Source organism: Tenebrio molitor, chromosome 1, assembly GCF_963966145.1.
Source record: "Tenebrio molitor chromosome 1, icTenMoli1.1, whole genome shotgun sequence".
In the NCBI taxonomy this organism is placed as follows: Eukaryota; Metazoa; Arthropoda; class Insecta; order Coleoptera; family Tenebrionidae; genus Tenebrio; species Tenebrio molitor.
In genome coordinates, this window is record NC_091046.1 from 34,796,941 (window position 1) to 34,820,447 (window position 23,507).

At 33.1% G+C, this 23,507-nt stretch overlaps 1 protein-coding gene across 1 annotated transcript in view; it reads right to left on the bottom strand.

Moving 5' to 3' along the window:
• Fife (regulating synaptic membrane exocytosis protein fife) overlaps positions 1 to 23,507 on the bottom strand; it is a 214,837-nt gene that overhangs the window by 66,835 nt on the left and 124,495 nt on the right. Inside the window, exons 4-5 of the mRNA XM_069051971.1 lie at positions 3,015 to 3,309; positions 615 to 828 (exon numbers count right to left, since the gene is read on the bottom strand). Of these exons, the coding sequence (XP_068908072.1) occupies positions 615 to 828; positions 3,015 to 3,309 (509 nt within the window). The remainder of the gene's footprint in view (positions 1 to 614; positions 829 to 3,014; positions 3,310 to 23,507) is intronic.

The following is a 23,507-nucleotide window of genomic DNA, read 5'->3' on the forward strand; positions in this document are numbered from 1 at the left end:
TTCTTATGTGGATGAGTCATCATTACACACATTTGACCGTACCGCCATGCGCTACCAACAGCACTGTAATTAGCAAATTCAATGTTAGGTTATGTACATTTTAGTCTGTGGTTATGTGTAATAATAGTGTAAAACTGCGCCACATGTTATTGATGATTTTGTTCTTCACAGCCGCTCTTGACCGTAAATTTTTTGAAAAGTACCTACTGAAGTATAGATTTTCCTAAAATCGTGGAAATGTAATCGTACATACTTCAAATTTATTTGTATATTCTGTGTTTTAATGTCAAATGTTTGAAACATCAAAGCTACATTTGTTTAATGCACTCACCTGACGTTAGCGAATACAAAATAGGCGGTTTCTCTATGCACATGCAGCGGTTCGGTGAGCAGAATATGTAAGTTACAATTTAATTGCAATTTTGCTGCTTTGTTATTACCAACTCCAAAGCTTTGAGTTGAAATTTTAAGATTTAACCCTTTCAGGTTCAGTTTCACATGATAAAATTGAAGCGATGACATTTGTATGTGTTTGCAGTACAACTTCCTTCCAACTTATATGAAAATCCATGTAAGTGAGGAAGAACAACAGTCCATTATGGAATTACATTTACCTTTTCCAGTTCCTTGAGCGAAGCAGGGGACACATCCGAGTGCCTTCTAAGTTCCGGGCTGCGAGGTGGGGCTAAACCGCTCCCCAGTCCCGTCGTCAAGCCACCCCCAGTCCCTAACCGCGCCTCGGAATGCCTTCTCTGTAATTCTTGTATAGGAACGTCCAACAAACTCTCCGATGAGTCTTGAGCCAGTGCCGCTCTTGATTGCAATTTCCTACAACAGCAAATATGTTAATCCAACCCTTAGCTTTACAACAAGCCAATCAATCACATGATTAAACTCCCGCAGAGTTCAGAGGGTTTTTTAAAGCAGCGGTAAAAGGGCAATAACTCCTCTAACGGTCTAATAATAGACACGTCACTACAACCAATCTCAACAGCGCTCAAATATGCTACCATTAAAATACGACATAATAAAAAAAATATATAATTTGTTTCAAAATCAAAAATCCACCAACACTGCATTCTACCTCGAAATTCAACCGACAACGTCGCCAACTTTTGTTTTTAGTGTATTTGGAAGTGTCAGAAAAACGTGGGGTTATGAAATAAAACTGTTGCCAGTTGTTTTGGTCATAGTTCATCGTGTTTTTTAAATTCTTCGAAGCACTTAATGAGCGCTCGCTTTAATTTAGCGGTTAAAAGATTCCTTGTTTATCGAGGCATTTTTATAAATTGATATTTGTAACAAAATTTTGGCGGAAGGTTGGGCCAACACAAAAAGATGAAACTTATTCTAGGGATTTCTTTTTTTTCTGCCAACATAATTCAACAGGTGGTGGATTTTTGATTTTGAAACAGATTATATATACTTAAGATATCATTACCAACTTTCACAGAGGAGTTATATTGGGTGATTTAAAATGGTTGTGGATAAACATGGCAACTATTTACGAAAATTTATGTGGCAACTCTGTAGGTAGAATTGAGTTGACATTTCTTTGACAGTTCATAGTCGCGCAATTTTGAAAATTGCCAATTAAATGTGCAATGGTATAAAAAAATCAAATCCACGTCTATGAAATATCATACAAATGTCAACTCTACCCCATTCACGCAGTTGCCACATCATTTTATACACAATCATTTTGAATTGCCCAATCATGAAATAATATAAACTGCTGAAAATAGTAATTTTTTGTTCGACACTGTCAGAATTTGAGAATTTTCTCCTGTGTGAACGGATTCTGATAAATGTCACAACTTGTCAAAATGAAACGTCAAGCTAATTTTAGATTTTAAGCGATTTGGAGCCTTTAAGGGGCTCGTCGAACAAAAAAACCTTGTATTCAACTCGTTCGTGTGCAAATTGGGCCTTTTTTGGCACGCATGAGCCTTTAAAACGCTCGTTTTACTCGCGTTTAAAAATGAGCCACTTGTGAGAAAAAAGGCCCAATTTACACACGAACTCATTAAATAAACTACATACTATTATTATACGAGTTTTATAAGACACATTTTCGTCGCACGCGGTTTTTTGGAGCACGAGGAGCGCAGCGAGGAGTGCTATAAAGCAAACAAGTGCGACAAAATGGCTTATAAAACGAGTGTAATACAATATTTTTTCTATTTTGTTTAAATTTTAAATTAAAAAATAGTTCCAAAACACAATGCTAGGAAAATTATATTTGGCAAATATAAAGGGTTGGTAGCACTGGTAACTAGATGAATAATTGCAAGTGCAGTGATCACTGATCACCTAGCAACTACCCACTGTGAGTCACTGCCAACATTAACAATTAATTTAAGTAAATGTTCCTGAAACTGTTATCGAAAAGAACTCCTTTTCGAAACCCGTTTGAGTGTTATACTGACTGTGTCAAAGGTGCAAAATAGAAAAATAAACATTTCGTCTAGTTACCAGTGTTACCAACCCTTTATGTATCTGCCAAATTAACTTTCCTGTCATTATGTTTTGAACTTTTTTATTAATTGAAAATTTAAAATACGGACAAAATAGAAAAAATATTGTCTTACACTCGTTTTATAAACCATTTTGGCGCACTTCTTTGCTTTATAGCGCTCCTCGCTGCCCTCATCATGTTCTAAAAAACCCGTATAATAAATTACTATTTACAATTTAGTGCATCAATAATTACCATTAACTAATAATTATAATTTATATTTCATGTCGATTTTCTTTGTGTTTGATAAAAATTACATACATGATTTTTTAACAATAATTTTGTATTGAAAATTTAAATTTCATCCAATTATTATTTGAAGAATGTTTAGATACATCTACTTTGTTTTTTGTAAATTCAAAAATTTCCAAGATATGGAAGCATTTTGTTAAGATTTTGTTTTACAGCTTCTGGCGCATGAAGTTGTGGCACTTCTGGCAATAGAAGAAGATAAAATAATGTGTTCGTTGTAGGACAGGATAGTGGCGGGTCTAACCTTCTACACACGCTACAGGTCCAGTTGGCAGGATCCTCGTCCTCGGCGAGTTTGCTGTAGCTGGCGCAGTCTTCACACACACGCTGCGTACATTCGGCACACGTCCTGCTGAAATCGTCGGGTTTGAAAGCTTTCAGGCACACCCGGCACGCGCCCGCTCTGCTTGGGGGTTTACCGGGCTCCGGTTTGGCCACGGGAGGAGTCGGAGGTGCCGTCGAGATCGGCGGCTTCTCTTCAGCGGGGGGTGGCGGCTCGATATCCGGTATTAACGACGGTCTCGGCGTCATTTTCGTCACTGGAATAAACAACCGTCACTGAGTCGGATAAAAGAAAAGGGATCAAATGAATTTAATCAAGGGGGAAATGTGAAATACGATTATTTTCCAGATGACACGTTCTACTTAAACTAGTGCCGCATAATAAAATGTTCACCTGGGTTAATTCACGGGGTGAATGAGCACCAAATTTAGGGTGCGACATTTTTTCAACCAGTTGGGGGAGGAATGTTAAGATGCAATTAAACTGAAGAAGTTATTGAATTAAAAGGATTCTTCTAATAATACTACAAAGGGTTATGGGCCCAGAAGAATATTAAAAGAAAGAAGATTTAATAGAAGAAGATGAGTGGAAATGTAATAAGAATTGAACCACTGGGAAAAGAAAATTATGATACATGGAAACTTCAGATGGAGGCAGTTCTCGTAAAGAACGAAATGTGGGGATATGTAAATGGATCTATTGAAAAACCAAATAATGAAGAAAATACGATTTGGGAAGAAAACGACAAAAAGGCAAGAGCAGATTTAATCTTAGCGATAAATCCCAATGAATTAAGGCAAATAAAAAATTGTGTAACTTCAAATGGAATATGGAAAAAATTAAAGGAGCTTTATGAATCAAAAGGTCCTGCAAGAAAAGCTACGTTGTTAAAACAACTGATAATGTCCAAAATGAATGAAGGAGAAACGATGAAAAATCACTTAAATAATTTCTTTAATATCATCGATAAATTAGAAGAAATGGAACTAAAAATTGTAGATGATCTCGTAACAATATTGTTACTGTATAGCATTCCAGATTCATATGAAAATTTCCGGATCGCAATAGAATCTCGAGATGAGTTACCGAAGCCAGAAACACTGAAAATAAAGCTTACGGAAGAATATGAAGCAAGAAAAAGTAGAGAAAATCAAAATTCTCCGGGTGCTCTATTAATTAAAAAATGTTATAAGAAAGAAGATGGACCAAAATCATCAAAGGAAAATTTAAGAAAAAATAATTTCAAAGAAGCATTCAGATTTAAATGTCATTATTGCAAGAAAATAGGACACAAAGCTGAAAATTGTTGGTCAAAAGCCAAAGCAAGAAATGAAATTTCGAAAAAGGCAGAAGTTACCGAAACAGTTCTTCAAATCAATGGAACCAAATCAGAAAGCCAATGGTGGTGTGTGGACTCAGGAGCGTCTTCGCACATGTGTTCATCAAAACATCAATTTCAAAATATCGCTCAAAATGATCAAGTCCTAAATTTGGCAAATCACAGTTTCACAAAAATAAGAGGAACGGGAAATGTGAAAATAAAAGTGTCAAATGAAAATAATTTACGATCTGTCAATTTGAATAATGTCATGTATGTTCCTGATTTACGTTCAAATTTATTATCTGTCGGAAAAATCACAGATAAAGGTTCAACGGTGATATTTGAAAACAATAAAGTCTACATCCTTGATAAAGATGGAAAAGAAATCATGATTGGTCAAAAAAAGAAATCATCTTTACTATGTTCGCGAAATTCTAGATAAAAAGGGAGAGACAGCAGCTGCAAGTATGAACATTTCAAGAACAAAAATACAAGAGTGGCATGAAAAATTTGGACATATTAATGAACAACAATTAAAAGAACTTGCAAGAAGTAACGAAGTTTATGGTTTGAATATTGGATGCAATGAACATTTAATAAATTGTTCAGTTTGTTTGAAAGCAAAACAAACTAGAAAATCTTTTTCAAGAAATGAATCACATAAAAAAGAAACATTATTGTAATTAATTCACACCGATATATGTGGACCAATGAGAGTAAACTCGATTGGTGGATCAAGATATTTTATTACGTTTATTGATGATAAGTCAGGTTGGTGCGAAATTTACTTTATCAAGAAGAAAAGTGAAGCTGCCAGTGCATTTTTTAAATACAAGGCAATGGTTGAAAATCAGCTAGGAAAAAGAATAAAATGTCTTCGATCGGATAATGGAATTGAATATTTATGTAGTGAATTTGAAAGTTATTTGGAGAAACATGGAATAAAACATGAAATGACGGTGGCATATACACCAGAACAAAATGGCGTCGCAGAACGAAGAAATCGCACTTTAGTAGAAATGGCAAGATGTATGATGATACAATCGCAATTGTCGCCCTCATTTTGGGCAGAAGCAATTTCTACAGCAAATTATTTAAGAAATAGATGTCCATCTAGAAGTATAAATGGACAAACACCGCATAAATTATGGACGGGAAAGGATTTTAGCGTGAAACACTTTCAAATTTTTGGAACGAAAGGTTACAGGTTAGATAAAACTCCCAATAAAGGAAAATTTGATCCAAGAAGTAAGAAATGTATTTTCGTGGGTTATTCAACAGAAAGAAGAGCGTATCGAGTGTGGTGCCCCGATTCTAAAAGAATTTATGCAACAAGAGATGTAAAATTTGTAAATAATTTTGAAGTAAAAGAACAACCGATGCAGGAAGAATTTACTTCTGAAGATATTATGAAGAAAGAAAAAGAAGTTGAAATATATTTGAACAATTATAGAAAACTTGAAAATGAAAATGAATCAATAGAAAATCAACCAGAAAATGAAGAAACAGAACGTGAAGCTAGTAATAATGAGAATCAATTAGAAGATCAAACAGAAATAGACAACTTGCAAGAAAATTACAACGAAAGAAGAGAAGTAGAAACAAGAGAAAAGCGAAAACCTGGAAGACCAAGATTTCTTTATACAGGAAAGAAAGGAAGACCTAAGAAATTATACGTACAAGCATGTGAAGAAGAAATAACAGAGAAAGAAGGTTCAAGAACAAATGAAATTACTGAAGAAGATCCAAAAACAATTAAAGAAGCATTTTTACGACAAGAATCCGAAGAATGGAGAGAAGCAATGAAAAATGAATTTAATTCTCTAAAGAAAAATAAAACATGGGAAATAGTTGATCGCCCAAGTGATCGAAAAGTAATAGGCTGTAAATGGGTTCTGAAAACAAAATTTAATTCGGATGGTACGATCGCTCGTCGAAAAGCGAGATTAGTTGCAAAAGGTTATGCCCAATTGCCAGGAATAGATTTCCAAGAAACTTTTGCACCTGTTTCAAGATTATGTTCTGTAAGACTAATAATGGCCATCGCAGCACAATACAATTTAATAGTTCATCAGTTGGATTTTGTAACAGCATACCTGAATGGGGATATCGATGAGGAAATTTACATGGAATTACCTGAAGGAATAAATGAAATTGGAGAAGAAGTCGTGTTCAAAAACAAAGTTTGTTTATTGAAAAAGGCATTATATGGATTGAAGCAGTCAGGTCGTCAATGGTACAAAAAATTAGATGAGAACCTACAGAAGTTGAATTTAAGACCCCTCAGCACAGACAAATGCATTTATATGAGAAAAACAAGAAGAGGAAACGAAGAAAACATGGTTTTAATAGCAGTGTATGTAGATGATATAATAATAGCGTCTAACAGTATGGAAGAAATTAATAATCTGAAAGAAAATCTTGCGAAAATTTTCCAGATGAAAGATATGGGACAGATTAAATATTGTTTGGGAATTGAATTTAACGTAAAGAAAAACAAAGTTACTATGAGTCAGAAGAAGTATGTTGATGATTTATTAAAGCGTTTTGGAATGGAAAATTCAAAAGAAGTTTCAACTCCCATGGACCCAAATGTTAAACTGTCAAAAGAAATGTGTCCAAAAACGGAAAAAGAAAAAGAAGAGATGACAAGGTGTCCATATCAGAATTTAATTGGTTCCCTCATGTATTTATCAGTTTCAACAAGGCCAGATATTTCATATGCCGTAAGCTGTTTAAGTCAATATAATACGTGTTTTGGAAAGGAACACTGGATTGCTGCGAAAAGAGTACTACGATATTTAAAAGGAACTAGGGACTACGGATTAGTTTACGAAAAAAATGTTGAAGATATAATTGGTTTTGCAGATGCTGACTGGGGAGCGAATCCTGATGACAGAAAATCTTACACAGGATATATTTTTATTTTTGCAAATTGTTCTGTCAGCTGGGAAGCAAGAAAGCAACTCTCAAGTACAGAAGCAGAATATATGGCTTTATCCGATGCAACAAAAGAAGCCATCTATTTACGACGATTTTTAAAGGAGGTGTTGGACATAGATAAACAAATTCAAATAATGAACGATAATCAAGGTGCAAGGAGCCTCGCACAAAACCCAATTCAACATTCCAGAACCAAGCACATAGATATCAGGCATCATTTTATACGAGAAATATTGCAAAGAAAAGAAATAGAAATTAAATACATACAAACGGGTGAAATGGTCGCCGATTTTTTAACGAAGCCCCTATCAAAATTCAAACATAACTATTGCTTAGAAAATTCCGGCATTAAGAATATAGAATAAAGAAAAAATAAATTTAAGGGGGGCTGTTGTAATATTAAATTTATATTTGATATTAATTAGTGAGCAGTTGTTATAAAAACAAATGAATGTTATAAATAGTTTTGAATAAAAAAAATATAAACAAAAAGTCTGTCAATAGTTTATTGAATTAAAAGGATTCTTCTAATAATACTACAATATTCATTCCAACTAATTTTATTAACGCATTTTGTGTAAATCTGAAGTCAATAAAAAATGATTCAAATTTATCTTAATATCATATTTAACTTGACCTGCGATTGTTGATTATTATTTGTTGTTTGTTGTAAATATGTTCGGAAAATAAAATATCACCTCTGCACAGGAATAAAAAGTAATAAAAATGTTTATGAAAATTGGTGTTTTAATTTTTACAAAAAAAAAGATAAGAAAGAAAATTATTAATTTATGAATTTGACGTTCAAAATGACAATATCAGTGACAATAACGTATTCTGTACATTGTTAAATATTGAATTTCTATTTATAACGGGTCTTACTGTAACAATAGTTGTGTTAAAACGGACCAAGCGAATACATTAAAAGTAGCAATCAATAATTTAGAAATCAACTTCTCCTAAATATACATTTTCACAGTTCACAGTGCAATGGACTGATCTTTTTAATCCTGGTTAGTTTAATTTTAAATTTCATAATACATATTATCACAAATTAAAACTTTTTCTTACTCCCCTACTTTCTCAATAATAATGAGATAACAATGAACAGAAGTTTCTAGTACTTTTTGCTTTATGTGGTTGGCAGTACGCAGCTGTGTGATCTTAGTCGGCAAGGACATTCAAGCAATCTTTATACGTTTGAGCGTTATTTTAATCCCGTTGCATTTCACACAAAAATTTACGTTTCCGATATTTGATACCTTGACAGGTTTGTCCCTAAAACATAACTTACAACATTCAATTTTGTAAAATTTATATTAGGGGATAAGGGATAAGTGAGAAGCTCAAGTGCTCAAGTATACGTTACATTTCAATTATCAATAAAATTTGACAAAGGAAACATAATGACACTTAATGTATGACTGATATACGTATGCCAAAACCAAATAACGACCAACACTGCATTCTACCCAGAAAATCAACCGGCAACGTTGTGTACTTAGATTTGATTGGTCTAGCATCTTAGTAATATCAAAATTGCCATTATACATTTAGTGTAATTTTATTTTCACCAACTGAATTCAACAGGTTGTGATTATTTGGGTTTGGCACGGCCTATATAGTAAATCCATTTTTGTAATGTCGAACTAAACGCTGTTCAAAAATCAATTAACCATTGTGGTGCAAATGACTTATCTGTCACTGTGATAAGAAATTTGAAATGTCATGAAAAATGTGTGTTACTTGCACTACAATGGTTTTTTGGTTTTTAAACCGTGTTTAGCTGGAACTTTTTTTTTTGTTAGATTTTTTTACAAAATAAACAAAAATGAGGGAGTTGGCAAAGATTTAAATTGTCATATTATTGTCATATTAAATAAATTTAATTTCACTATACTTTGGTTGGGACAAGTTTTGACAGAACAAATGACGTGACCCATAACCTAACTTTTTAAAAGCCCAAATTCGCGGTAAAAAGGTGTGTTCACAAGACAACAATTGCTAAATTTAGTAACTCTAGTTCGTCATTACAAAAATGAATTTACTACAGAGCACTTGTCATTGTGTCAAAGAATAACACTGACGGCCAAAATATGTTGCTTCCGACTGACTGTATATTTAATCCGTATTGACTAGCGGGAAATATGTATGTACCTAGGACTCCTTAGGAAATTATGAAGTAAATCCGCCCATGAAATTGCATAAAATATAAGTAGGTATGTCCCTGTATGCGAAGAAGACATATAGGATATTTATCTGAGTCTGAAGGCCCGACTAATAAAACTATAATATTCACCAAATACAGGGAGCAGCATTGTATAGTTAGTATGTTGTATTTTTCAAAGTATTACTATTAAATCTGAATTTACTAAGAACGCTCCCTGCAGATGAGGGATTGAATATTTGTTCGGAGTTTCTATCTGATTTGACAAGAATTATGAGTGATACAAAAATTATCCTTATGGTAAAATATTTTCAGGGTAAAATTACAATGAAACGGTCGGTACTACCATTTTCATCTGGTGTCTCTTCGGTGAAAAATTGAATATTATCGGTTTATTAGTCGGACCTTCGGAGTTAGTAAATGTCCTATATGTGAAGTTTATGAATGAGCTGAAACTAGCAACTACGGAGACTAAAGTTCTTGAGGCTGCCATAGAGGATGGGTTCGGTCTCCAGGTAAATCGATCAGATTTATTTGTCACAAATTATTTGTCTGTCCAGATGCGTAGCCATACTGACCATATCGGACTGTCACGTCGATATGCGGTTTCCATATCAAAATTCTGGTACATGATACGATATTTCATCCGATCAGACCAATCTGAAGATACATCTAATCGTATATGGTATATGGTACCCTTTACCTCTTCAATTTTTCCTTTAACGCCGCTACTTTAGGGGTTCTAGAATATTGGCGTCATCCTTATTTTCGAATTTCGTGGATACGTCTTTGGAAATATAGAGCCTGGACTCATTCCCTCTATCCTTCAGAATAATGTTAGATATATCGGGCGATCAAATTAATTTGTAATCGAGTCATCCATGACCATGGATTTGAATCTGTATGTCTTTTGCGATTGATATGTCGAGATGTAACCTTGTTGCAAGCTGTGTTTATTGGAGCGTGGAGTTCAAGTAACGACATACGATTTCGGATTCATGGATAACTCGATTACAAATTAATTTGATCGCTCTTTACTACAACAACAAAAATTCTTTAATATGTAGTATCAAGTGACTATAAAAGGTTGTGACTATTTTGATAGGTGGGTGATGTTTTTGAAATATTGCTTTGGCAAACTTGATCTTTAACTTAAAGCACTGCCGTGAACAAATGTCATTTTGACATTTATCATTAATTAATTTTATAAAATAAAAGCAGGCGCCTATGTCTATCACTTGGTATATTAATAAACGAGCCTGTACTATTCAATGCACGGGATTGCAATAGTATTTCTAGGACGTACAATCGCTGACCAAAAAAAACTCGTACAGCCAAAATTTTAGTATTGTAAATCAAAGTCTACAACGACAAACGTTATTGTCAGTGTCAAAGTCAATGCGAAAAAATGAGTTTAACTGAAATTCAAAAACAGACTTTAGCGCAACGTTTAAGAGACGGGATTTCGATACGGGCTATTGCTATTTAGTATTGGGCGATTCAAAATGATTGTGGATAGGTATGGTAACTATGCACTATGTTGGCCAAGATTTCGTGTCCGGAATAGTAGGTAGTATGGCGGCCAAAAAATTTGGGCCGTCACTTTCTTGAGATTCAAGTAAAGTGTAAACAAACCTTTACGAATCGTAACCCCACTTTCGATTCTTGTCAGTTTGACAATCAATTTAAACTGTTTGAAGCTCAGATATTCCAAAAATCCGACATGAATGAACAAAATTAGAGCACTCGTAGGTACATAGATAACCTGAGGTAAACGTTCTGTGTAGTATTTAGAAATGACAAAATAATTTTAAGTTTTGAAATTTACCACCCAAAAAATAACGTTCATAATCAAGACAGTAGGAATCATGATGACAATAAAGTACGGATTACATTTTTTTTTTGAATTGACAGACAATGACGGCCAAAATTTTTTGACCGGCATAGTACAAATTTCATCATTTTCACCATCAGAATTTATGAATTAAATTATGACATTTCAAAATAATTATAACATAGAGGAGGCTTAAAAAATTCCGAAACAAACAAGAAAATGTTTAAAAAAAATTGTCAAATAAAATAAACGATAAATTCATAGGTAGGAAACTAAATGCAATTACATACTTACCTAATTAATAACGTGCGATCAATTAAAAAAAAATCGAGTTACCTGGATTGTGTTATTCTGATGCTTTGATTGGTTCAAACCACCATTTTCGCCTACTCTAATTTTTTTTATTTGATCGCACGGTAGCTTGGTTGCCAGATTAGTTTTATGATTTTTGTGCAAAACATGAAAAATAAAACTTGATATAAAGGTACTATTTATTGATTTTAAATAAAAATTATTGTTGAACATCCTTTTAAATATGTCTTTCACTACAAAAGTTGTTGAAGTATTAAGAATTGGTTAATAATAACAATTTTAATAATCTTTAAAGAATCACGAGATTTTTCTCATGCTCAGAGGGTGTCTCTGAATAGTGCACAATGGAGTTGTTTTGTCATTTTTTAAGCACCCTGTATAAACATTTTACTGCAACAATAGGGTTTGACTGTAATAGGGTATGAGATGATTTGCAAATGCAAATTGTGCGTTTGGTCATGGGCAATGAATAGCATCATCATCATCGTCCAATAGCTTGCGTCCACTGTTGGACCTAGGTCTCCCCTATTTTCGTTTCCATTTTTCTCGATCTTGCGCAGCACTCGTCCAATTTCCGATTATTGTTCCTATGTCATCAATTCATCGCGTAGCTGCTCTTTCTCTGCAGCGTTTATCTTGCCGTGGGCTACATTTGATGATCTTCTTTGTCCATTTTGAGTCATTGAATCCCGCGACATGCCTTGCTCATTTCCTCTTCAAGTTAGTGATTCTGTGTGATACCACATATGCCGGTTATTTAGTGGGTGTTTGTATTTTTATACTGACTTTTTTTTTGTTAGTGTAAGCGTTATTTTTTTAAGTCAGGACGGGAAGCATACATTGGTCCTTTCATTTGAAGCTTGTATTTTATATCTCTTAGTTTGCCGTATGCTGCCCATCCCAACCCAAGCTAGTTCCTCTTTATAATTCACGCGTTTGGTTATCCCTAGCAATTCTTATTTCGTGTTCCAGGTAAGATACTTGTACTCTCTGACTTCTAGAAGAGGTTCGTTATCGATGGTTACGTTTGCCCCTATCACTAATTTGTCATTATTTTTGTTTTCTCATTTTCTGTTTGTTGATGTTAAGTCCGACTTTTTTGCCAGTTGGGATAACTTCCCTTAAGTTATTTACTATTATGACAATGTCGTCAGCCAATGGGAGATTGTTTAGTTTTACGCCATCGATACGATACGCTCTTGTTGTCCCAATTGAGTGTCTTAAGTGCGGATTCCAAAACTGCTGTGAACAGTTTAGGGCATATGGTGTCTCCCTATCTGACACCTCGTTCTAGTGGAAATATGTCACTGTCTTTTTGCAGTCTCATACGAGTATATACCATTGAGTTCTTGTATGTACTGTGGATTAGACATGTGTATCTGCAGTCGATGCGGTATTAGTTTTGAGCAGCTAGTATAGTGCTAGTACAGTGTCGAATGCCTTCTCGAAGTCAACAAACACCACATCTTGTATAGGTGAGAGAGGGCCTATGGTTTTAAACTTTTTTTTACCGCAGTTTTCCTCCTTTTTGGTATGTCCTTTTGTATGACGCATAGGTTAAAGAGATTTTGTAATTTTTCTAGTAGGATGTCTCCACCTAACTTTATTCCTTCGATGGCTACCTCATCTCCTCCTGTAGATTTCTTGTTTTCCATTTTACCTACTGCGTATTTTATTTCTTCGATTGTTATAACGGGCATATTCATTCATAATAGTACTGGGACATTTTTTTAACTCTGAACATAGTCCATACTTATTTCCTATGTTTAATTTTAAAAAGCACAGATCAATGCATTGTGAGTTGCTATGCAACCAACCATACCGAACACCCGAGATTTTGAAATAATGTTAAAAATTGTTCCGATTGATGGAATTGATCTATCATGTGTTGAATTGGAAATGTCACGCACATTCCTAATGCACTGATCGGCATAAAATAATTGCATTATGTGTATTTTTTCTTCAAACAACTTGACCATTTTGTTAAACTGTCAAGTACTTATTTTCGTTACCTTGGTTACCTGATTACATACATGCATTGACCTGTGTTTTTTAAAACTGAACATAGGGAATAAGTATGGGCTATGTTCAGTGTTAAAAAAATGTCCCGGTATATTAAAACATGAGTTTTATAAAACTTATATTAAGACACGAGTCAAATTTTCAACACGACTGCCGTAGGCAGGAGTGCCTGTAAATGAAGAGTACCTACTCTTATGTTTTATAAAATGGGTTTTTTTATGCTATTTTTTCTAATTTGCATATTAAATACATTTTTTTTTTACAAATAAAATCAATTTTGGTAATTTAGGGAATTTTGTGACAGTTGGTGACACATTTATTTCATGGTTAACATTTAAAGTAAAATTCTAAATTTGAATCGAGACTAAACATAATTGTCATTTTTCGCAAGTGAAATTGCAATTAAAGATGAATTATCCAGAAATGCGGCAAATAGCAGAGAATACGAGAGTCAATTTGCTGCCGGCAATGAAACAAGTTCCTAGATTTCGGATGTGTTAATAGCTTATTACCGCATTCAAACCGAATGCGTTAATTGCTTTGTTAAAACAGCAAATTAGAAAAAAAGATAGCATTACTTAACAGTAAATGCACCAGTGCAATTGAATAGGACTACAAAATAGTTATTTTCGGCTTCCCTAACTGGTACACGTTTACGTTTTAATTTAGGTTAAGATAGCTGCGATTTCCCGACGGATGTTGCAAATTTCTGGGAGAGCACGAGACACCCTGTATAAATTTTTCAGTTTATATACCTAACTTGACATCTGTCAAAGATAACCTCAAAATTTACAATTAATTCATGTTTCTCAAAATTTTTGCCTAAACGAACACGGAAAACGTTGTGTGCACCTCGGCCAAAAAGTGCCTTTTGTCCTCGCCTGTTTTCAAGTCTCGGCTCCGCCTGCGCCTCGACTAGAAAACCCAGACTCGGACAAAAAAGATGCACTTTTTGAGCTTTGATACACAAATAACTGTTAAAAACCCTTAGAAATACATTAATAACAATTATTTATTAATGTAATTTTTGCAAAATTGTGAATGGAAAATAAAATGTAATGGCAAATTCTAAACTACAAAGAAAAATTATGAATTTAACTCTGTAGTGAACTTTAAAACGATTTATTTGAAATCTGAAGAAAAACTTGTATTTAGTTAGTGTGGATTAATCGATGTTGCATCGCTGTTTCAGTCAGATGAGAATAAACGAAATCAATGCATCGGGTTGGATTGATATATCAACAATGCTATATTATTTACGGTCGTTGGACAACTTCAAATTAAGTGCTTTTGATAGTACCCATTGTATTTTTGTTTTGGAGATATAATAAATGATCCAATACAAGATGTATCAGAGTTTGGATTTAGCTGTTTTTGTGGTTGATCTTGTATCTGTTTGTTGATGCTCTTATGCTGTTTTCTGAAATAAAGTTATAAAATAACAATAAAAATAATCGTTTTTATAACTACTTACTCTCTTATTATTAGAGTTAATAAATATCTATCTATAAATAATAGTAGTAACAACAGCAGAATTTTATAACCACTTATTTTTAAAGAGAGAATGATAAAAGAAATTATAGGTCTCTGCAATAACGACTTTCTGTTTATGAAAGTTATTACAAATTGTTGTTGTCATGACAAAAAATAGTATATTAAAGAACGAGTTTTATAAGGGTTGATTTGGCGCACGAGTCCCAAGTGTAGAAAACGACCCGTAGGGGAGTTTTCTATGGGACGTTTATAGATGTATTATAAACGCAAATTCTAAAATAGTATATTAAAAGACGAGTTACATAAGACCAGTCTTGAAGCACGAATTCAAGATTAAAAAACGAGTGGCGTAGACACGAGTTATTTTAAAGAATGAGTGCTTCATGGTCTTATGAAACGAGTTTTTTATACTATTTTTTGTAATTTGCCCTTTTTGAGCCGTTTTTAAACAAAAATGTTTACTTTCCTCGATTTAGGGATGTTTGTGGCGGTTGGTAATGTCTTAATTTTAAAAGTGAAAATTTGATCAAGTCTTCAAAGTCGCCTTTTGTTTCATCCAAATTTTGTCACAAAACACGAATATGAAAGATAATCTTTCATGTACGCCCGCTGAAATACGTGAAATTGCCAAAAATACGGTCGCGAATTTGTTGCCTGATAAATCCTGATAAATAATTCTTTGTACATTTTGTAATTTAAACTGACACGCATGACGGATCAAGCTATGCCAACCTAAAAATTTTCGTAAAATGTTCGGTGAAATAATGGCTATAAGGACATCCCAGATGATGACGTCGCGTTCGTTAATATGTCTATTAGAGAATCAAAACGGAGGCAAATTACAAAAAGATAATTTAGATTCCTTGAAATATAAATTTAAAACAAAAATGTCATGTTAATGATACATTTTTTAGTAAAAAAGTTTCACCCGAAGTCATATTTAAATTTTTAATTTTGAAAAATTCGCAAACTGCAGTACTTTAAAGTTTCCAGAGAGATGACGGCTAATTTGGCAACATTATTTTTTGGTTTTTATTATAAAAGTTTTATAAAACCGTTTACTAAATTGAAAGAATGGCTGATTGCGGAGAAGACGAAAGCAAAAAAACTTTGAATAAGTTTGGTTAAAAGGACTCTATTTCCAATTTACTTTCGGCAATGACTTGCTCGTTCCGTTTCTGTCGTCATTCCGAGTATTCACATTCAAAGCGGTCCAGAGCTATTTCAGGTTTTGGGGTTTGCAATGTCTATAAAATCCTATCTTTAGTATCCACTTCCAAATTTTCCATATTCGCAAAATGACCAGTTGGACATTCACTTCGATATCGACGAAAATGAATAAAATTACGTTAAAATTGTAACTTTACCTAAGAGAAAGTAAAATAAAACAAAAACATACCTTACCTACTTCAGACATTATAATAACATAAGTTATAACGGGTGACTATTAAAATTTTCACTTGGAGTTGGCTTTGAACGAGTTTTTATTTTTTCTGTTACTTTAGACACACGCAAGAACGAATGACAAATGTCAGTCAGTACAATTGAAACATAACCAAATTAAGAGAAAAAACATTTATTGAAATGTCAAACTTGTCAGTGTCTAAGGTGCAACGGAAAACAAAGAATGATCCATAGCCAACCCTAAGTGAAAATTTTAATAGTCACCCGTTACATATTATTATATTTACCCAAAATCGCTGATTTCGTACTTCTGAATTCTTAGAGAATATAATATAAATTTCCGTATTTCTTCAAGCTGAATTTTTAATCTTTGAAATAACAGATTTAAACTTCGATTCAACATTCACGATTTTTATTCCTTGCGCACAGAAATTATTTGTACGTGTTAAAGCTTTTCACGGTAAATTAATTCTCGAACATTTGTCTGTGTGCACCCTGCATAAAATATCCCTGCGCTAACGTTAAAGTTCTTATAAAGTAACTCAAGTTATTTAGCCTTTTAAAAAGTTAGAGAAATCCTTCGCTGAGAAACTTTTTATAACCAGATGCATTCTCTCATTAAACTTAAAGTAAATAAATATTTACGATACCGAAGGGTGATACTGAACGAACTTCCATTCTTGGTGTGCTCTTAAAATTGGGCTGATTATGAGCCATTCATGTGTGTAAGTTTCCATCATTTTCTTGTACATTTTTATTTTCCTTCACGTGAAATAATGAAAGAATGTTGGGTACAACAAAATAATAGTAGTTTATTTGACGAGTTTCACTCGCGTTTTAAAATGGCCCACGCGTGCCAAAAAAGACCCAATTTACACACGAACGAGTTGAATACAACGTTTTTTGTTCGACGAGCCCTTTAAAGGCTCCAAATCGCTTAAAACCTTTAAAATTAGCTTGACGTTTCGTTTTGACAAGTTGTGACATTTATTAAAATCCATTCACATAGGAGAAAATTCTCAAATTCTAACAGTGTCGAACAAAAAAAATATTTAGTGGTGATTTTACGTTGATTCGTTTAAAAATAACGTGATAACATTTATAAACACCATTCACGTTGTTTTTGCATAATGGGAGCCCATGATTTATTTTTTTAACCTTGGACACACTGATTTCCCTCACTAAAATGCCTAACATGCAGACCTATCAATATGCACATAACATGTTGCTGAATTTCTGAGTATTCTTGAATCGCAAACTAGTAAAACTGACAACAATGCACTAGTGTACTAGATATTTGTAACCTCAAACTTAGAAAAACATAACTTAATTCAACAGACAGCTTTACTACCAAATTAAATGGAAAATTCCCATGGCCTCCCATTGTTCCAGAAAAACGTGAATGCATTTTATACGAGTATATTAGCTTCTTTTCTAAATGTAAAAGGATAATATTTAATTTAAAAAAAAATATTTTTTTTTATTTTTTTTGTCTAAAACATGTATTATCAAATTTAAAGTTGAGTTTATCCAAGTGATCCTTAATTCATTTTGACAGAAATGTCATGAAAGAGGTCAGTACTCACTTCTTTGTAAACTGATATTTTTTATTTTAAATTTTTACTGAATGTAATTATGTAGTGTTATTTTTCTATGTATTTTCATTAAAAATACGTGTCTTCAATCAACAAGTGCTGTATTGCAAATGCAATTATTTGAAAGTATAATGAGCATAAATACCGAATCGATAATACCCAACAAAGCATTACTAGGTTAAGACCATCAGTCGTTATAATAAATAACTACAGGTCACGCAAAAGCTAAACGAAACCTCTGTGGCTCTCCAAATGATTTTAATAATGAATGCATGAGAGATTTAGATATATCAGTTTTTCATTACGTTATAATTTAGCATGAAAGCTTTTTGTTATTCTGTTCTCTTCATAATTTCGATTTATGTCTATTTTGCTGAATTGACACAACAGTTTGTCGGTTTTGTGTTAAACCTTTTGAAATAGTTTCACCTGCTGATGGCATATATTGTTTTGATAGCGCTATAATATTTTTATATTGTGGAAATGGTTCGGGGCAATATCAGCTGACCGGGTATTTTGTACCGATCCGATAGCACTTTGAATATTTATACGAGTAATTTTATAAATATTTTATAACTAATATTTTACAAACCCACTGAGTTTATATTTAATAAAGGTATTTAGAAAATGTGAATTGGTTTTCTTTTAATGATAATGTATAGACCTTGGTAGAAAATATCAGTGATAAACGAATGTGGAGCAATGTAAATGTACGCAAAAATAATTAATTAAATTTTATTGGTTATCGACAAATTGCAACAATGAAACATTGTTTCAAATTTGTAAACCGTATTACGCAAATAAAATTCAGCATTTGTGTAGGTATGCATATTGAAAAAATATGTTAAATTCAAATTAATAATTATAGACTATGCAGTGAGTCACTGGGCAATAATCTGTTAAAACGTGGAAGAAATATATTTTTTCTATAATTCATTCAAAAAATTGGTATTCACTCACAGTTATCTATGAGGGAAATGGGTAATTTTCTTACATACAATTTTTTTACACTGTTGAAAGATTGAAACTATAGAAACCATACATGTGTGTGAAATGCGATTTTACACACATAAGCTTTTCTGTTTTTCACATCACACACTGTTTTCTAGTAGTTACCTAGCAACATGGGCACTGGGTTGATACTTCAGATTTCCTTCAAAATTTTGAATTTTAAAATTTTGTTTTGAAAGCATATAGATAATCAGGTAATCACCATTAACTCAGCAGCGTACTAACAACTTTGGACAAATTTTCAATCATTTGTATCTCGAAAACGAAAAAACTTTTGTAAGAATTTTTTTTGTTTATGACTTTTTCCCATCATCACCAATTACCGGTTTTTTTTTCCAAACTTGTTTCAGAATCACCCTGTATACTTCGTCCAGCGAGAGATTGGAAGATTTTAAGTTATAGGCTTGTAACACTACAAAATGCACTAGAATACATTAGTTAGAGCATAATTTCAGGGCAAAAATGTTACTGTTTGAAGGTACTACTTTCTCTACGTAGAATTTAGTGATTTTTATGCCAACCAATCTGTCGCTGGACAAACTATACCTGTTTCAATTTAAATTTGGAAAATCTTGCCAAAACTCGGTCAAACAGACAACAGCGCGGTATGTGCACTTGATTTTAAAAAAAGGCCCGCTATAGGGACCCGCGAGCAAACGAAAGTGGCGCCCTCGTCGGATCCAATGGAGAGTTTTTACACATACATTAATATTGACAGATTTGTATTGCGGAGTTGGAAGTTTATTCGATTAATGTGATTATTTGTAATAATTTTCACAATTCGACCAAATCCTGTAGGTACAATATCTTGTTGAACAATGGAACCGTCTAATGCAAGCGTTAGTCATCGCATAAGTTATACTCCGTACGCTGATAGATTGCACGTTTTTTGATAGAAGACACTAAGACAGACACAGAGACAAGTGTGGCTGGAATTAATATGCAAGGCTACAACGGTTTTCTAAATAACATGAAACAATAATTGAGATGGAGAGTTTAGTATTTTTCACTCGGTTATGTTTTGGAACTAAATAGAATTTAAAAACGTACGTATCAGCGTACGGACTATACACGAATTGTTGTGTTGTGGGATGTCATAATATTTTATTTATTGATGGTCACTTTGAGGTTATTTTATGCTCCTGTCAATTTGACAAATTTTTAATTTCTTTCACTTATTACATTGATTACAAACATAACCTTTCGAAGCAATTGTCAACAAATTTGAAACATTATACCGGGACATTTTTTTAACTCTGAACATAGTCCATACTTATTCCCTATGTTCAATTTTAAAAAAACACAGATCAATGCATTGTGAGTTGCTATGCAACCAACTATACCGAACACCAGATAGTTTGAAATAATGTTAAAAATTGTTCCGATTGATGGAATTGGTCTATCATGTGTTGCATTGGAAATGTCACGCACATTTCTAATGCTCTGATTGGCATAGAATAACTGCATTATGTGTATTTCTTCTTCAAATAACTTGACCATTTTGTTAAACTCTCAAGTACTTATTTTCGTTACCTTGGTTACGTGATTACATACATGCATTGACCTGTCTTTTTTAAAACTGACAATATAATTCATGTATCACGTGATCATGAATGATCCAATGAAAACGCGTAAAAGTCCTTAGTTGCATGGCTATCACAGCGATTATAAAAAACAAAAAAATATTTTCTTATTTACTTTCGTCGTTACGATTTTTGATTGAAATAAATTTGTCAATTTGACAAATAAATGAATAATTTTGTATTTCATTCATTATATTGTCTCATCGAATATAACACGTGGTATGATTAATCATCGATGATATTAAATTCGTGAAATTGAAGCAGGACATTTCACTCGTCCGTCGGACTCGTGAAATCTCCAGCACAATTTCACTCATAATATCATCGATAATAATCATACCACTTGTTATATTATAGCTGAACATACTTATTCCCGTATGGGCTATATTCAATGTTAAAAAAATGTCCCGGTATAGTCGAAATGTTTTGGATATGGATTGTCAAACTCAAGGTTGAACTATTGGCGCGTTTAGTTACTTTTGCTGGTAGTGCCAACTTAACGACAAGTCCCCAATCCACATCCATAACGTTCCATGAATAGTTATTTTTTATGATCAATTCAAATTTGTTTCTGATCCTAGCTCAAACATACGTGAAGTTACTAGATAATGACGTCATCGCAAATGGGTAAAAATTGGACTATACTACACATTCGGAAAGTATTGCGCTATATATACAGGTTGTCGCAATATTATAAAAACACTAAAGTTATGTTTTTTTAAATGGAACCTACCCAGCTTGATTTCATTTTTGGATTCTATGCTAAATTATGAATCAAATAACATGTGTTCAATTGAAAAGTTCATCAAGTTGGCTTTGATCTTCATCGCTATCTTTGTCTAACCAACTTAATTTACGATGTTGTTGTCTTTTAAAAAAAGTCAAAGCCAACTTGATGAACATTTCAATTGAACACTTGTTATATAGAGGCCATTTTTACTTATCTGCCATCGTTTTTGATTTGTGGCGCTTTATTTACCAGAATTTCGAATTACAGGGGTGCGTTCGAAAATTCGTACCTTCCAAATCGTTGCACTATAACTCCTTATCTCTGGCTACACGAAGTATACAGCGCTTAGGACTTTACTGTGGAGTGAAGTGAACAAATTCGGACAAATTTTCCCTATTCATAGGCGTCGAAAATACAAGAATATACAGGTGAAATCAAAATTCATTTACGCAGAATTAATTTGGTGTCAAGGATACTCCACATTTTTTTCCAAACTTAGTTGAGAATCACCCTGTATATGCAACAAAAAATACTTGCATAGATTCCAGACATATTCCAGAGCATCTGACCGTCTGAACCTCGAGAAGATTTGGACATACGTTCAAAAGCTCAAAGACTTCTTTGATCTAATTAATTATTGATCGCACGGTATACAGACATACAAATGTATACCATATTTTCGGACAGAGGTAGCAAATAATTTTCAACTAAAATTCATCTGAAAAGTTAACTATCAGTTAGTCCTATTTTTTTATTATTTAATAGTTATTTTTATATTAAGTTCGTGAAGTGAGTGTTTTTTGTGCTTGAAAGGGTCTTTACGCCGAGACGCAGGTCGAGTCAGTAAAAGCCTTTGAATGCACAAAAAAAATCTTCACGCACGAAATATAAACAAAATTTTTTTTTGTTCGACACTGTCAGAATTTCAGAATTTTCTTCTGTGTGAACGGATTTTGATAAATGTCACAACTTGTCAAAACGAAACGTCAAGCTAATTTTCAAGATTTTAAGCGATTTATTGGAGCCTTTAAGGGGCTCGTCGAACAAAAAAAACGTTATTTTCAACTCGTTCCTGTGTAAATTGGGCTTTTTTTGCCCAATTTGCACACAAACTCGTTAAATAAACTACTATTCTATAATTTGTTTCAAAACTAAATTTTAAAATTCAAAATTTTGAAGACAATCTGAAGTATCAATCCAGTGCCCATGTTTCTAGGTAACTAATAGAAAACAGTGTGTGAAGTAAAAAACAGAAAAGCTTATGTGTGTAAAATCGCATTTCACACACTGTTATGGTTTCTATAGTTTCAATCTTACAACAGTGTAAAAAAAAACTGTATGTAAGAAACTTACCCATTTCACTCATAGATAACTGTGCGTGAATATATTTCCTCCAGTTTTAACAGATTATTGCCCACTGACTCACTCCATAGTCTATAATTAATTTGAATTTAACATATTTTTCTCAATATAGATACATACACACAATACATGTTGAATTTTATTTGCGTAATACTGTTTACAAATTTGAAACAATGTTTCATTGTTGCAATTTGTTGATAACCAATTAAATTTAATTAATTATTTTTGCATACATTCACATTGCTCCACATTCGTTTATCACTGACATTTTCTACAAAGGTCTATACATTACACCATTGAAAAGAAAACCAATTCACATTTTCTAAATATTCATGACAAAATCCTATTTTCGAAATAGGAACGAAGAAAATTGTGACAACGTTTACCGTACATAACTTTTTAGCATTTATTGTATGGAGTGTTTTTTTAAATTTCACCTCGTAGCAGGCTTTGGAGAGTCGACTGTGAACGCTCCACTCGTGTAAAACGTAAGATTTAAACAGGTGATCCGTGATCTGTAACCTGTATAGTGGGTTCATAATCGACTCTTCAACGCCTACTGGTATGAGGTGAAACTTAAAAAAACACCCGATATTTTTTACCCCAGATTATTTTCTTATCTACTCCAAACTCTACGTATGGGTTAGCATTTAAATAGTTTAACTTTGGAAGTTTG